The 17,791-nt window shown below is 40.1% G+C and overlaps 1 protein-coding gene across 1 annotated transcript in view; it reads left to right on the top strand.

Annotated features, from left to right (window-relative positions):
• The window catches only part of LOC139732500 (methionine synthase-like), a 201,894-nt gene that overhangs the window by 36,442 nt on the left and 147,661 nt on the right, over positions 1 to 17,791 (top strand). Inside the window, exon 6 of the mRNA XM_071643361.1 lies at positions 10,830 to 10,942. Within this exon, the coding sequence (XP_071499462.1) occupies positions 10,830 to 10,942 (113 nt within the window). The remainder of the gene's footprint in view (positions 1 to 10,829; positions 10,943 to 17,791) is intronic.

Below are 17,791 nucleotides of genomic sequence, written 5' to 3'. Positions count from 1 at the left end.
CCAAAGACCAAGAGGTGAATGTCATTCACCCATATTTTCATTGTGTTGTTGGAGGTTGACTGAAGCAATTTTGTCATGAGTGGTGTAAAATCACATCAGACCCTTTTGTCTAACAGGCGGTCAGGGGTTACAAAATAGAATTTTAGCCAGCTACATTCCATCTTCCCCCGGGGATGAATGCCCCTTTTCTCATACAAACATAATGCTGTAGAAAGAGCCAAGTTTGATGAAGAAATTCAGAGTCTGCAAAGCAAAGATGCTATTGAAACATGTTCCCTTGTAGAAGGGGAATTGTTATCAGAAATATTGACTAGACCAAAAAAGAGTGGTGGAACTTCCCTTATCATTGACTTATCTGATCTGAACAAGTTCATAAAATACCAGCATTTCCAAAAAGGGTATTTCGTGACTTCAGTCGACCTCCAAGATGTTTACTGCACTGTACTTCTCTACCCTATATCTAGAAAATTCCTTCGCCTTGTCTGGAAAGATCAGTTGTGGCAATTTAAAGCTCTTCCAAATGGCCTTACATATGCCCCAAGATTATTCAAAAAAATAATTCAGCCTGTACTGGTTACACTGACATGCACAGGGCATCTTGTACTTGCATAGAGTGGACTCCCGTTATAACGAAGTCCTCGAGACCGGCAGTTTTCTTTCGTTATATAGAAATTTCAGTATAACCGAACAGATAAACAATAAAAATACATAGTGCAGATAATGTTTCACTTTCAGCCTAAATTTTTACTTTGTTGTAACCAGAATTTTGTCATAACCATGTTCGTTATATAAGGGGAGTGCACTGTATCTGGATGATACCATTATCATTGGGAAGACTAAGGCTATCACTCAGAGAGCAGTACAAGCTACTGTATAACTTCTGTCTAAGTCGAACTTCATCATTCACAAGGACAGGTCAGTTGTAGAGCCCACACAACATATTGAATTCTTAGGTTTTTACCTAGACATATTAAACATGGATACTATACTCTTCCAGCAAGCAAGAGCTATGATATCAAAGAGGCATGCACTGACTTGCTCAATGACAAAAACCTACCATTTGAAAGGTCACTCAAGTTATCAGCAAAATTGTAGCCACTTTCCAAACAGCTCAATATGACCCTTTATATTATTGATCACTAGAAACGGAAAAAATAGCTGTCTTAAAGGCCAGAGGTCTCTTTGACAAACCAATCTACCTTTCAGACAAAGTGAAGACAAAGAGTTAGGATGGTGGATAGAGAATATAGAACATGTATGGAGCCAATATGCAGAGAAAAATTGTCTGTGGAACTCAGAACAGATGCTAGTGGTCAAGGTTGTGGTGCTACCGACTTGCAGATTAGAACAGTCTAGACAAGACAACAGGAGGAACATATCTGAATGATATGGGAGGAGTACAATCTGCTTCATGTAATCAGTTAGCACTAGAAATCTGGAATATTTGTTGTGAACGCAACATATGGTTCACAGCAGCACACCTAGCAGGATCTCAAAATGTTGAAGCAGATTTTATGTCGCGTAAGTTCAAGGACAACACAGAGTAGATGTTTGACAAAACCCTGTTTCAGGAAATAACCAAACAGCTAAGGCACCCTAAAATTAACCTTTTTGCACCAAGATTAAATATGCAGCTTCCAATTTATGTGTCATGGAAGCCTGACCCAAATGCTTGGGAAATTGATGCTTTCACCCTGGACTGGGGCCCTTTGGAATTCTATGCATTTCCACCTTTCTGCCTATCTCAAAATGTTTACTGAAGATGAGGGCTGATCATGCACAAGGTATCATGGTAGTACAGTATTGGCCTATCCAGGCTTGTTCCCATTGCTAAATGATTTGCTACTCACTGAGCCCTTGTATATTGTTAAAGGTGCATCTTTCCTTACACAACCAGTTTCAGGATCTCCTCACCCTCATACTAACCTCTTCTTCCTTGTTTGCAGGTGTAAAGTCAACACCTCTACTCACAAGGCCTCACCAGAAACACTGTAAAAATCATAGGAGCCTCATGGAAGGACTCAACCAAGTGTCAATATAATGTGTATCTTCAGAAATGGAAAATTTTTTTGCCTGGAATGCAATTTGTTATGGACCCATACAAAGGTGGGAGACATCTTTGAGTTTTTTAACATACTGTTAACATACTGTTCTACAAGCACAAAGCTAGCTACAATGCAGTGAACTCTGCACGAAGTGCTTTATCATCAGTTGTGACACTGTAGGATTATAAACACTCAATAGGATCACACCCATTGATTAAAAGATATTTGAAAGGAGTTTTTCACCTGAGACCTCCCATTCCAAGGATATCAGTCCATATGGATTGTGAGCCAAGTTTTGTACCTCCTGAGGAAAAGCAGTCCCCAGCATACATATTGTCACTGAGACAATTAACACACAAAGTATGTATGCTTTTAGAACTCGTATCCGCACAGTGAGTCCAAACAATCCATTGTGTGTCTTTGGACAATATGCACATTAATGTGGATCATATGGAAATTGCCATTGATACCTTGTTTACGCAGAGCAGACCTGGGAACGTGGGAATTACCCTCACATTGAAAGCATACCCTAATGAGAAAGGGCTGTGTATTGTACACTACTTAAAACATGTACAAAGGACCCAGGAGTTGAGAGGAGCTGAAAGGTGCCTGTTTCTGACATACAGAAAACTTCACCACAAGGCAACAAGACGAACAATACATCACTGGATTGAAGTGACTCTAGGTCAGGCAGGCATTGACACGAATAGGTTTTCTGCCCATTCCACATGAGCAGCATCCATGTCCGCTGCTAGAAGGCACAATTTTCCTCTTGCTACTATCCTTCAGCTGAATGGCAAAGGACAAGGACATTTCAAAACTTTTACCTAAAACCACTGGACGTGCACGCTTTATTCCCACAAGCCATTCTCAACCAGTAGGGCAAACACGTCATGCTGGCAACCAAGACAAGATCAAGATGGTGAGAGTGATACCATGTCTCATGTTTTGTGCAAATCATATTCTAGTATAAAATGGCTTGTAACCGATGTAAGGCTTTCAAATCTTCGTTATGATTACCGAGACTGAGAATTCGAGTAAAATGGACTAATCAAACAAAAACTTACCTGTTTGAAGTTTGATTATTATTTTGGAGGCAAGAATAATCATGCCCACCTCTCCCTTCCTGAGTACTTAGTTCTAGTTTTTGCTGTTATCCTTATTTTACAAAGTTTAATACAGCGGTCACAACGGCTCTGAAATATGAGTTGGTGCATGCGCAGAGGCGGCATTCTTTGTCATGATTGCTCTTGTCTCCTAATATTACTATTAATACAATTAAACCTTCAAAATAAAGAATCAATTAATATTTTATTATGATTATAATTTTCAGAGTAACGAACCTTCCGAGTATCAAAACTGTAACCATTGAGGGGCCTCATGTTATTCCAAAATTTCAATGGCAGCGAACTAAACATGGGCATGCCAAATTGCACATTTGAATGTGGAAAACATTTGTCACTTTCACTAAATCAAGAACAGCTCCGGAAGCAGAAAATCAAAACTGCATCATAAAAAAGAAAAAAAAATGTTATACAGGTAAGCACATGAAATGTCAAAATGTGAAGACAGAAGTAACGCAGGGGAAGTGCCATTAAAAAGGAAAGGTCAAGGAGCACCCTCTATAAGAATAGGTAATAATAATTTTTGTCGAGCCCATCGGAGGTGAGGGAAGACTAAGGGATTACCTGCGGCGTCTGTCCGTCATCAGTCCGTCCGTCATCCGTCCATCGTCCGTCCGTAATGCTGTAAAAACTTGAATACCTCTCTACTGAGAGCTTCAATTTCAATCAAACTTGGAGGGAAGAGTGGTAATACAAAGTTACACATTTTACTAAACACGAAGGTCATCTCAAGGTCAAAGGTCACAGGCAGGGGTCAATGAACTTTAGGGCCCAATGTTTTTACGGCGCATTTTGATTATGGCTCATAACTTTTGATATTTATGTCCGTTTGTGACCAAACTTAGCTGGTAGACATCCCTTGGGGAGTGTAAGGTCACCACAAGGTCAAAGGTCACAGATAGGGGTCAACGAACTTTAGGACCCCATGTTAAGTTTTTACGGAGTGTTTTGATTATGGCTCCATAACTTTTGATCCCTATGTCCATTTGTGACCAAACCTGGATGGTAGATGTCCCTTGGGGAGTTTAAGGTCACCACAAGGTCAAAGGTCACAGACAGGGGTCGATGAACTATAGGGCCAAATGTTAAGTTTTTGCGGCGCGTTTCGATTATGACTCATAACTTTTCATCCCTATGTCTGTTTGTGACCAAACTTGGCTGGTAAATGTCCCTTGGAGAGTTGAAGGTCACCACAAGGTCAAAGGTCATAGGCAGGGTCAACGAAGTTCTGGGAGTTAGAAAAACATTAATTTCTTCTGCGCGAATGGGTGAGACACATTTTGGCACTTGCCTCGTTTTTGAGAAAATGTTCTGTTGTTCACTTTAACCCATTTGAGGACGAGTCCCGAGTATACTCGGCAGGTGACTATGGGAAATCCTTGTTGTAGCAATATCAGTTTATCCTCAACGGGTTAAAATATGGGCTGTTGACTTCAAGACTCTGCGTGCAGTATCCATGATTAATTTTACACTGGAAAAGCATATCTCCTTGAAGCAACAGTATGCTGAAAAGAAAAAAAAAAACACACAAAAAAGAACTTCCTTAATTCAGAACACACTCAATACATCATGATTAAAACTTATTAATTGTTACTGCATCACAACGGAACTATTTTTCAATATGCACCACAGATGATAGTGATTTGGGACAAGGAAGGAATAGTACGGAGTACTGGTACAAGTACGGATTTGAAAGAAGAACATACGTCGTAAACATATCGAGGATGGAGAACAATTATCATTTAATATGAACTAGAAAAGAGAGAGAGCTCAAAACTCCACCAATCTAACTCATTTCCACCATCTATTATATCATTACCTGAATCTACACTAATGTTTTCCTCAAGTTCATAACTTTTTGAGTGAACTAACAAAAAAAAAACAACCAATACAGGAGAAAAAACAACAACGAGCAAACAAACATGAACCCTTCGGTGAAGGATATGATTTGATAAACAATGGTGGTGATATTATGTGATACTGGTGTAAAAATATGATGAAGATGATGATGAAACAGCAGTTATAAGCGCCATTTATCTGTAGAAACATTCAAAGGCGCCTGGGTCCCACAATGTGTCACACATCATTCACAATGTTGCTGGAAAAGATAAGTCTTCATTTCAGACTTGAAGGTATTGAGACTGTTGCAATTCAAAAGCGAGACTGATACGAGAGTTCTGCAGACATGGCACAACAGAAGAAAAGGCTCTATCCCCATACATTTTTAGGCAGGTATTGGGAACATACAGTTAGTCTATTACAATGTAGTCCTGGAACACGTGGAGAATTATGTTGAACTTGAAAGACCAATATGACAGAATTCAATTTCGACATAAGAGACTTAGGAAAATGGAATGTTCACAAATGATAATTACGAAACCATGGAAAGTGAAAAGGCTGGAACAGAAAGCATGGCTCTATAGTCATAAATAATCCACTGAAACAACCAAACAAAAATCTGCATTTGCTCACTCCAGAGCACTTTACTGAAGATGAAAGTAATTTTCCCTGTATAGCAATGAAAGATTCCATAGCCATCCAACATGCTTTGGATGCATTTATTTTCGCATCATTGCCAATGGCCAGCTTACTTAAAGGACAAGTCCACCTTCATATGCAGGGATGCCAGTTTTCCAGTTTTTCATATTTTGGTGTCCAATTTCCGGCTTTGTGATATTATTTCCGTCTGTGTGGGAAAGCCGGAAAACACGAGAAAGAAACAAAGAAAGAAAGAAAAACAAAAAAAAGATGATCATCTAAACTTACCGGACATTCATTTTCACAATTTCCGTAGTATGTTTCGCATATACTTGGGCATGAGAATATCACAAAACGACTGTCATGCAAAACTAGCGCGATGTTGCTGCTGCTAGCTGGGACATGCAACACGTGCGATGATAGCGATCGAACAGTGTGTGGTGTTTCTATGCGATGGTACTATGTGCGGTGCATGAATCATACTGCTCTCGCTATAGCTACAGTGCTGAGACTGTGTGGTGAGTCGATTGAGTCAGCTGAACGAAGCAAAACTACGGATTTTATGGCACTAGGACTTCTTTATTTTTGCTACAAATTCCTTTTTTTTCTAGAATACGACCACGTTATTGTCTGGAAAGTGTTATACCAGCACGTGCGATCGCGATCGAACAACGTGTGGTGTTTCTAGGCAAGTATGGTGAGTCGATCGAGTCAGCTGAACGAAGCAAAACTACGGATTTTATGGCACTAGGACTTCTTTATTTTTGCTACAAATTCCTTTTTTTTCTAGAATATGACCACGTTATTGTCTGGAAAGCGTTATACCAGCACGTGCGATCGCGATCGAACAACGTGTGGTGTTTCTAGGCAAGTATGGTGAGTCGATCGAGTCAGCTGAACGAAGCAAAACTGCGGAGTTTACGGCACTAGGACTTCTTTATTTTTGCTACAAATTCATTTCTCTGGAGAATACGACCACATTATTGTCTGGAAAGCGTTATGGAACATCCAAACGACGGAGTTACAGTACCGTTAGTACTGCATCGGAACTTCTTTACAAATTTTCAGATTCATTTCTTTATCATGTTAGGAGATGTTTATTGGATAGGTACCACAGCACCACTTGCGCAGCGTCTGGAAAGTGTGACGGAACATTACTAATCATCTGATTGTGATTGCTTACATGAATGTTTCGCCTTGTCAGAGGCCCAAGCTGAGGGAGCTGGCATGGTTTGACTATTATTTGTTTTAATACTTACTGCTGGATTACCGCCTACCGCCGTACTGGGTAAGGAATTGATTGATATTGTTGTTGTTGGGTTTTGTTTTGTTTTTTGCCTACCGGTATTCATTGACTGCAATCCACATGGACTAAAAATGGCATTGGAAGTAGGAAGAGGCGCTGATGTTAAATTGATTAATGCTGGCGTGAAGAATAAGTTTAATTGGCGGTGGCTAGAATCAAAAGACACTGATGGATGTTATCAAATATTATCAAAATGTTATCATTTCATCAAAATGTTATCAATGTGAGAATTGTTATCTGGTGATGTTATCTACTCTATTATGTCTTCTTTGCATCTTTTGACAGCATTAGACTTGAAATGTACATCTTAATTCTCTTTTCATTATCTGGATCACACATTAATTTATCTCAGATTTATCTGGAAAGTGGCTCAATTACACAAAATATTTCCCATAAACTAGGAATAAATTTTAGGGGAAAAGGTCTCTCAAATACGCTCAGATTGCAGGAGAGAGCATCTAGAACTCCAAAGCTTCCAGGGCCCTTAAGCGGGCCCTGGACCCCGGCCGATGGGACTTTGCGCACATTTTTAGCTCACCAAATTTTTTTCAGGCCCTGGAGCCATTTGCCACTGGCATCCCTGCTTCATATGCATAAGGATTGAGAGAATGCAGCAATATTAGTAGAACACATCAGTGAAAGTTTGAGGAAAATCGGACAATCCGTTCAAAAGTTACAAATATTTTTAGTATCTGCGCAGTCACTGCTGGAAGAGAAGACTACTACAGTGTATGATGTCACATGCGTACAACTACAGTTGTATATAAGGAAAATAAAAAGAGAATTTCACAAAACTTTACTTTTTGAATAAAATGAACAGTTCTTTGACTTGCTACTGACGTATATTAAGGGTCATATTGTTCCCCCTGCCTTCTGAAAGAGAGAAGTTGAGTGTTCTTTTGTTATGCTAGAAAAATGGAAATATGTTGAATTTTCTTGAATCTTTCTTTATATCGTTGCACTCATGTGAAATCACAAGCTATAGTAGTCTTTTCATCCATCCGTGACTGAGCAGAAACTTCAAAAATTCATAACTTTTTAACGGATTGTCCGATTTTGCTCAAACTCTCACTGATGTGTTCTCCTAATATTACTGCATTCACTCAACCCACATGTCTATGAAGGTGAACTTGTTCTTTAATGTAGTAGAATTGATATGAATCCTTTGAAATACAGAACAAAATGAAAAAATCCTGGATCCTGGCGGTGGATCCCAGCAGTGATCCTGACTACTACCAAAATTTAATCATTTGTTTCTCGTGTCATTACCAACCAATTGTTCCTGAAAATTTCATCCTTATCTGCTCTCAACTTTTGACTTATTTGCGAATAGAGAGACAGGCAGATAAATAAATCAAAACAGCCAATCCCCCCCAAAAATGCAACCTTCTTGGTGGAGTAATGGACATGCATTTAATATTGCCCCTCTGTTTTTGCGTAACCTGACAACAAGTGCGACAACAAGCACGTGTGTGTCAAACTTCCTCAGCCTCACTCTCCCTCGGCGGCCTCTCTCTTTTCGCCCTCTCTCCCTGCACGTACCCAAGACTCAAGCGACAGGCCAAGGCAGGTGGCTATCTATCCTGTGCGAATTCGCACAAAACGCTGTATATGTAGATCCTGAATCAGATCATTTGAGCGAGTGTGTGGTGTGCATGTAGAGCCGCAATGTTGCGTTCTGTGTGGATAACTTTTTGTGCATGTAAGCTTTGAAATTCAAGCTTCTTTTCTGGCTAGATAATCAAACGAGAAAAAGGCACAGGCCTCGTGGGCAGTCCGAACATGGTCTGAACTTTAAGTTCCCCCAAGCAAGTTCACATGTGATATCACCCTTGTCCAGCAAGTTTTGCACTTGTCGGTAATTGTCTCTTCAGAGCTCACACTTGTCAGGGCCGACAAGGGTGATAAACAATGGGGAGAACCCTACTTTAACAATGATTGATATATGTTTGGTATTTACCTAAAAACCACATGTTCTCACCACCTTTCAAGTAGAGGAAAGTGCATCATATTGGTGTGTTTGTTATCTGTTTCTCTTTATTGTCCTGTACATATGTTATTGTGTATGTATTTGCCCTGCATTTGCTGTTTCCATTGTTATGTCCTCGGCTTTCTTCTATGTTTTTTGTATTCTTATCCTTTGTTCAGTTTGAATATATTTTTCCATAACATGATAAAAATGTCTATAGGCTAGCAAAATTTGCAAAGAAATCATCGTGAACTGTATGGAAAATATACATCACATATTGGACGTGTCTTCTTATTTATTACTTCCACCAAGGAAGGAGGTTATGTTTTTGTTACCGTTGGTTTGTGTGTTCGGTTTGTGTGTTCGTGTGTTTGTGTGTTTGTCCTTGTGCAAAATAACACAAAAAGTAGTACACGGATTTGTTTGAAACTTGCAGGAAAGGTTTAGAATGATACAAGTAACAAACGATTAAATTTTGGTAGTGATCTGAGAATTTTGGGGGAATTTATGAAGGATTTTTGATATTTTGGCAGGTAGGGTCAATGAACTTGGGAGTTCAGGCTGCGCGTATTTGAGGTGTGCATAGATAGTAGAGATAACAAGATATGAAGGCGCGCGATAAAAATGGACACAAAATGGCTACCCTACATGACGATACAAAAGAGAGCTAAGTGCAAATTCAGTACACCTAGAAACATTCATTTCCAAAGGTTGTGGTATTTCTATTATCTGAAAAAGATTTAGAAATTATAGTCGTAGCTTTTTTTCGATTAAGGGGATTATTTTGAAGAACGAGATTTTAAAGTAATGAGGAATATTTCATGGAGGTAAAAATTTGGCAACAACATGATCTAACAACAATCAACGACACTTGATAAACAGCAACAACTTCAAAGACAGCACGTCTCAGGTGATGTGCGTAATACGTTTGAGGACCGCGCAGTGTCCATTAACTTCAAGGACAGCGCGTCTCAGGTGACGTGCGTAATACGCTTGAAGACCGCGCGCTGTCCATTTGTTTTGTACAGGATTAGCACACACTCTCCTGTCTTTTAGTTAAGCATCTTCAGTTTCTACCAAAGATAGTAGAGTTAAGCGTCATTGGTTTCTGCAAGGGCGAGGTACGCCATGCAGCTGAGGGTTTATGACGTAACAAAGGCTCCTATATTGGGAAATCGGACGACTTTCAGCACACAATGCTGCGTATGGGTAGAAATCACTGATATCTCTATGGAAGAACAAGATCAGTCGTGGAAATGAGCTGCATGCTTGGCGGAGGTCTGCGCTCTCAGAGGGCTTCTCTAGTTTCTTAATGTTTTTACATTTATTTGCCGATGTATTTATATATTGATTAACATTCATAACATTTGATTTATTTACATATATGTATTTCTTCCTTCTTCCTTCATTCCATTTCTATTAAAGGTACAGTTTACCATTTGGAGCAGTGATTAAAAAATGTTCGGGATATCACATTTGATGCATATGTGGTCAGTTGTATCACAAAACATCCTACCATGTAAAAATTTTGCCATTAAGCCTAAAATATAAGGGGATATTACTATTTTTCTCAATAAACCATAACTGTAGACGGTTTAGTCGAGAAACATTTTTATTATAACTATTGTTCACATTTTGTATATTTAACAATATGTCACATTGATTATACTGATTCAAATTTTTACATTGCTTGTTTCTATCGCTGACTCAGATTCTAGAACTAAAGGTGGGTTTTTGTTTCATCAGCAAATGGTAAATAATGCCTTTAATGTAAATGGCAGGTCAAAGAGGCATCTTAGATTATCTGAACCTATGGCTTATAGCTTGTATTTACATTTAGTGAATGCTGAGTTAATGATGCATTGTGCGCCATTGTGCCCTCTTTCTTTTTTAAACTAAACCTTCAGGATTGGAGCCTATGATTGTAGGGAAGCATACACTATTTGTCAACATTGGTGAACGCTGCAACGTGGCGGGCTCTAGGAGGTTTGCAAAGCTGATCAAGAATGATAACTATGATGTGAGTAATTCATTTGATGTAGCCATTCCTTGGGATTGGGTCTGTCAGTTTCATGCTGTTCAGTGGAATAAACCCTTATTCTGACAAATTACATCAACTGATTTGGCTATTGTTAGCTCACCTGAGCCAAAGGCTCAAGTGAGCTATTGCGATCGCTCTTCGTCCGGCGTGCGTCGTCCGTCGTGCGTCGTGCGTCGTCCGTCGTGCGTAAACTTTTACATTTTCATCTTCTTCTTGAGAACCCCTTGACCGATTTTCACCAAACTTGGCAGGTAGCATCCCTAGGGGGATAGGATCTCAATTTGTTCAAGTGGGCACCATACCCATCCTGGGGGGCCCCCAGAGGGACCCAAACCCCCCCCCCCCCCCAAATTAAGGAATCTTAAAACATCTTCTTCTCTAGAACCAGAAGTGATAGAGCTAAGTTAATACTATGAATTAGTACATTGATGACTGTAGTTTCAAGTTTGTTCATTGCCGAATCAGGGGTGCCTCCCTTGGGACCCAGGGGAGGGGTCCTAATGGGGCCCAAATTGTACATTTTCATCTTTTTCTTGAAAATGCCATTATGAATTTTCACCAAAGTTGGCAGGTAGCATCCCTAGGGGGGGAAAGAATCTCATTCCCATCAAATGGGCCCCATGCCCCACCTGGGGGGCCCCCAGGGGGCCTAAATTTGGACCGAAATGGTAAATTTTCATCTTTTTCTTGAAAACGCTATCACTAATTTTCACCAAACTTGGCAGGTAGCATCCCTAGGGGGATAAAATCTCAATTACATCAAATGGGCACCATGCTCCACCTGGGGGGCCTCAGGGGTCCCACCCCACCCCCTCTCCTGTAAGGAATCTTTACAGATTTTCTCTAGAACTGGAAGTGATTGAGCTAAGTTAATACAATGAGTCAGTATATTGATGACTGTTGTTTCAAGTTTGTTCATGGGAGAATTAGGGGTGCCCTCCCCCCCCCCCCCCCACCCCCTTGGGACCCAAGGAAGTGGGATGGGATGGGGGGGGGGGTCCAATATGCGTGCCTAAATTTTCATCTTCTTCCTGAAAACAACATAATGGATTTTTACCAAACTTGTCAAGTAGCATTCCCATAGGGATAAAATCTCAAAGTGTTTGAATGGGCACCATGCTTCCTTGGGGGCCCCAGGGGGTCCAAACCTCCTAAATTAATGAATATTAAATAATATTTTTCTCTAGTTCTAATCAAAAGTGATAGGGCTTTAAGTCTTTTTTCCCCCAAGCTGCGTAATCCAACGTTCTATAAAGTACAGTGTACTTGGCAGGTATTTTTACCAGTGTGATGGAATATGTAAATGGACACCATGCCCCCATTCTCAAAGCTACCCCCACCATAAGTTTCCAATGTTCTCAGGTTAGAGTCTGCAAGAATGCATGGATGGTGAACTTGCGATACTCGGGTGAGCGCGTGACCCCCGGGTCTCTTGTTTGTACTTAGACTGTATTAGATATTAAAAAAAGAAAAAAAAAATGTATGATGAGTAAATGGGAGGCCTGTGTAATAGATTTTCTGTCTAAATATTTTATTCTTGATGTCTCTTGAATTTTCATATTCAAACTTATGATGTGACTAATGTTTTTATAACATGATGTGACTACAGTTAAACTCGCCTAAGTCGACATCGCATATGTTGAATAATCGCGCAAGTCGATGATTTTAAACAGTCCCGATTTTTCCCCATTGACTTACGTGTATTAATTCACTCACAAGTCGAATTTTTAAAGTCGAATACTCGCCTAAGTCGATGAAATTCCAAGAACATTTTCACGGAAAAACCATTAAATTCACTGTGCCTAAGTCGAATAAGATTTTAGTGTGCAATAAATCACTGTCAAAATCACGAGACGTCAGTTTTTGTTTACATAAGAACTAGCCCGACCAGACAGGTGACAAAAAAAAATGATCTAAAGTATCAAAATTCAAAGCGTTCGCATGCGATTGTTGAACTCTCTTCGTGTTTGGAGGTCCGCTGGTACAGCCCTGTCGCGCTAGCGCTACGTACGTACAGCGACTGGGCTGTGTAAACTGTAGTTGTGCGTACAGTGCAGCGACTGGGCTGTGTATATAGTCTGTATATGTTTAATGCAGTCTGCGCTGTGCAGTGGATGGATGAGCTGTTCAGTTTTTACGGTATGGCTCATAACTTATGATCGCTATGTCCGTTTGTGACCAAACTTGGCTGGTAAATGTCTCTTGGGGAGTTGAAGGTCACCACAAGGTCAAAGGTTAAGGTGGGGTCAACGAACTTCCGGGAGTTAGAAAAACATTAATTTCTTCTACGCAAATGGGCGAGACACATTCTGGCACTTGCCTTGTTTTCCCTTTGAAGCCCTTGTAAAATCAGTTGTTTGCAGAGTTTGGCACTTCAGCATGAAAATCAGGAAGTTTTTACACTCGTGTTGTATTTTTCCACGGGTTTTGTAGTGTGATACCAGTTAGATTATTTTATTCAATACTGAACACTGGCACTGGTCCAACAGTCCCAGACCAGTAAAAATCTCTGTTAGACCAGCAAATTTTCATGGATTGCTAAATTTTCTGGTCTGACATGAAAGGTAAAATAACAGAAGTAACAGTGTTGGGGCTTGTTGGAAAAAAAAAAGTACAAGACCAATAAATTTAAGGTTTGGACCAGAAGGGAAAATGGATTATTGTGCAGCCCTGTTTTATTCAACTCATTTTGAGAAGGATATAATGTCATGTAAACCCTTAAAACTGTAAAGTACACATTTTGTACAGTAGGATATGATGACAACTCCCACATAGAGAGATATTAGCTATATGTTGATGTCAGAAATTATGATGGTTGTACTTTGCTGTTTAGCTCACCCGAGTCTATAGGCCCAAAATCGGGGCCAATTTTCACATTGTCATCTTCTTGAAAAAGCATGGTCTGATTTTCACAAAACTTGGCAGGGATCAGTGATCTTTCCAAGGGTAATAGAATGTGTCTGTGTAAATAGACACCATTCTCCCACATAGGGGCCCCAAGTGGCACAATAACCAGAAAAAAAAAGGGGGGGAGGCAGATTTGAAATTAGAATTTAAGAAAACTTTACCAATCTTCTTCTTTAGAATCAGAACAGATAAGCCAAGTTAGTGCTGTGAGTAGGTAGATTGGTGACTGTAGACTGTAGTTTCAAGTTTGTTAGTGGTAGATCCAGAAGTGGACAGAATTCAAATTAGGGCTCAATATTCACATTCTTATCTACTTCTTATTGGTTACTGTATAGTTCTAACTTTGTTAGTGGTAGATCCAGGAGTAGACGCGTTTAAGTTGGGCTAAATTTTCACATTTTCATCTACTTCTTAAAAGTGCATGGTCAGATTTCCACCAAACTTTACAGGTGTTGTCACTAGAGTATAGAAAATATATTTGTACAAATGAGCACAATTCCCAGTCTTTTCAAGTCTTCAAATCTTCTTCTTTAGAACTTGAAGTGTTAAAGGTAAGTTAGTGCTAATAGTAAATTGGTGACTGCAGTTTCAAGTCACAGTTCTGGAGATGGGCTCTGTGTGTGTGTTGGGGATGGGAGGTGACCAAACTTGGGCCTAATTTTCATATTTTCTTCTTTCACTTGAAATTACATGGTGAAATTTGTCATCAAACTAATAGTAAGCAAATAATTAACAGTGGTGAAGGTGATGGGACAAACTATCACTTCCGAGGCGATCTGGATGTAGCTATCTTTCCAAAGCGCAGCTGAGGAAAGATAGCATTCAGATCGCCGAGGAAGTGATAGTTTGTCTCATTGCCTGAAACTAAAAGTTAATTATTTGCTTTATACTCCACATCTAGGGTCCTAGAAATTCCCATTTTATTCCACATCTGAAACCGTTTTAGCTGTCTTTAGGTATCCTTAGGACATAGGCTACGTGTGCGCGTAGATGACAAAACAATGAATTTGCTGCGCGCACCGCGCGGCACCGAAGTGAAAATGCTTTGCACTGTGTACTATCAAGTGACCTAGGTCACATGATAGTCCACAGTGCAACGCACTTTTATTTCGCGCGTACTCATCTTGCGTTAGGACTGTGTGGACTATGTGGAGATCAGCGAAACAAAAGGGACTATCAACAAACTTTTCTTCTCAGGTGATGTGATGGGCAAAACTATGCTTCATCACATGATCAGCTCTGGACCAATCCTATTGCAACATTCTTAGTATGTGGAATATAACAGGCATTATCAGTAGGATAACAATGCACATTTAATACAAGGACCCGAGGACACCCTATCAGAGAATCTATGAAAAACACAAAACCAAAAAAAAAAAATCTGTGTAAATACATTTTAGTAAATGTACTTATAAGGGTTATTCATGGTAAATCAAGAGGTTAGGTGGGGACCAAATTGGGAGTTAGTTTTTAGCTCACCTGAGCCGAAGGCTAAGGCGTGCATTTGGCATATTAACTTTTTACATTATCATCTTCTTCTTGAAAACCCCATGACAGATTTTCCCTGAACTTTGCAGATAGCATCCCTAGAGGTATAGGACCTCAATTTTCAAATGGGCATCATGCTCCCCTTGGGGGCCCCAAGAGGCCCCCCCTCCCCCCCCCCCCCACCAAGAATCTTTACAAATCTTCTTCTCTAGAACCAGAAGTGATAGAGCTATCAAAGTTAATACCATGAGTTAGTGCATTGATGAGTGTACATGTATATTCAAATTTGTTAAAGGCGGATCAGGGGTTGCCCCCCCCCCCCCCCCCAGCTCCAGGTGTGGTTGGAAGGATCCAGCGCCCTCATTGTTCTGACTTTTAACGGACGCCATGTCATATTTCTTGTATGTGCTATACCAGCTTCATTTCTCATAGGATTTTATTCAGACTTGGTCATTCTACATGTACATGTAGAACAAAACAGTTTGTGGTGATGGTGCCCTCAGTGCTCCTGTTTGGATGCCATGCGCTTGAATGGGTGCTCTTGTATGTTGATAAATGTCATGCATGGCTGAGCACATGAACTTTAAACACAACAAGTTGACAAATTGCACTTTTTCCAAGTTTGAGTGTCACATGAAGGAACAAGGAATGTATCACTGAATGGATGAGATCTGTCAATAAAAGTGGTCAAATAGGCCAGCCTGTTCAAATGCAGGTTTATGTTTAGGTTTTGTGTTTAGGGTTTCTTCTAGCATTTTATGGTCCATACCCTTTGACATTGCCACCTGTCTGATAACTTGGTCACTCCCACAAAGGCCAACCCACATGGTCCATTATTCTCTATTCATATTCAACACATACAAACCATGTCTTGAATATGAAAACAGAAAAATGGATAATGGGTTAGCTTTTGTGGGAGTGACCAAGTCATCGACAACTTGGCCATGTGATTGTTATGGACCATAAAAGGTTGGACGAAACCCTAAACACAAACCTGCAGTGGTGCAGGCTGGCCTGTTCATTTGACCACTTTCATTGACATAGCTCATCCACTCAGTGAGACATTCGTTGTTCCTTCACGACAACACTCAAACATGGAAAAAGTACAACTTGTCATTGTTGTCTTTAAAGTTCATGAGCTCAGTCATGCATGACATCTGTCAACATAATTAGGTATCAATGGAAAGAGAAAGAGTTCCCCTTTCCCCACAACCAACATTGCGCTTTCCATACGTGACAATTTTGAAATAGTAGCCATCCAAAATTGGATTGCCTTCTTCTTTTTTCTTTTTCTTTTTTTTTTTGATATGCACTGTAGAACCAGAAGTTAACCCGTTGAGGACGGGTCCCGAGAATACTCGGGCAGGTGTCTATGGGAAATGCGTGTTATAGCAAAATCAGTCAGTTCTCAACGGGTTAAGTTGATATGAGTATGTACATTGATGACTGTAGTTCCTTATTTGCTCATGGCAGATCCAGGAGTGTCTCCCTTGGACGGGAGGGGGGGCCTTAATTGTACATTTTCATCCTCTCTAGAGAACGCATGGTCAAATTTTCACCAAACTTGGAATTTAACAACACACAAAAATGTCGCCATGCACTTGGGTAGCAATGCATTTAAGATAGTGTTGGTGTCAATTCGCAAAAAAAAAAAAAAAAAAATTGTCTGTGACCTCCTATTCCACAAAAATATCTGTACGCGAAAATAACAGCTTATACGTTATGGCTTGGGTGATGAAATATATATTTGATGCAATATTTGGTACCCTGGAGTACCGATCAAAAATTCACCATTTTGTTTAATTATTCATTTTTTCAGCGCTGTACCCTGGGTTACCAAAAATGTGTAAAAATGATTCTTAGTATTATTATGCACAAAAATGTTTTCTTGTTTGTGATAATGCATGAAAAAATTTTTTTTTCTCATTTACATGCTCTGTTGTAATCTTCGCTGTTTTAAAGTTGACATGGAAGGAAAATCGGCATTGCGATCGTTATCACCACGCCGATTTATGCCGGCGCTGATAATGAGAAAATAGTCACCATGACAACATTGTACAACTGTATGACAATGGACAATGCCGTACCCCAGGTTACAACGGTACCCCGGTGTACAGCGTGACGAATTATTTATACAAATATTCATGATTCCTCACCTGGAGACCTCCTGGAGCTCATTGCCCAAGGGGGAGAGGGAGGGGGGAGACAGACAAAAGGACAAAACCCCCAAATTAAGGAACCTTGCCAATCTCCTCTCAGACCTGAAGTGATAAGCCAAGGTAGTGCTATATGTAATTTAGATTAGTGACTGTAGCTTTGAGTTGGGTTTTTGTTGTTGTTGTTGTTGTTGTTGTTGTTGTTGTTGTTTTTGTTTTTGTGGCACATCAGAGGATGAGGGGGGGGGGTTGGAGGGGGACCGAATTGAGGCCAATC

The sequence above is a fragment of the Diadema antillarum genome, unplaced genomic scaffold, assembly GCF_040938485.1.
Source record: "Diadema antillarum isolate AM-2024a unplaced genomic scaffold, OU_Dant_1.0 seq00000428_RagTag, whole genome shotgun sequence".
Classification (NCBI taxonomy): Eukaryota; Metazoa; Echinodermata; class Echinoidea; order Diadematoida; family Diadematidae; genus Diadema; species Diadema antillarum.
Note: the sequence above shows the minus strand (reverse complement) of the source record. Positions and strands in the feature narration are given on the sequence as shown.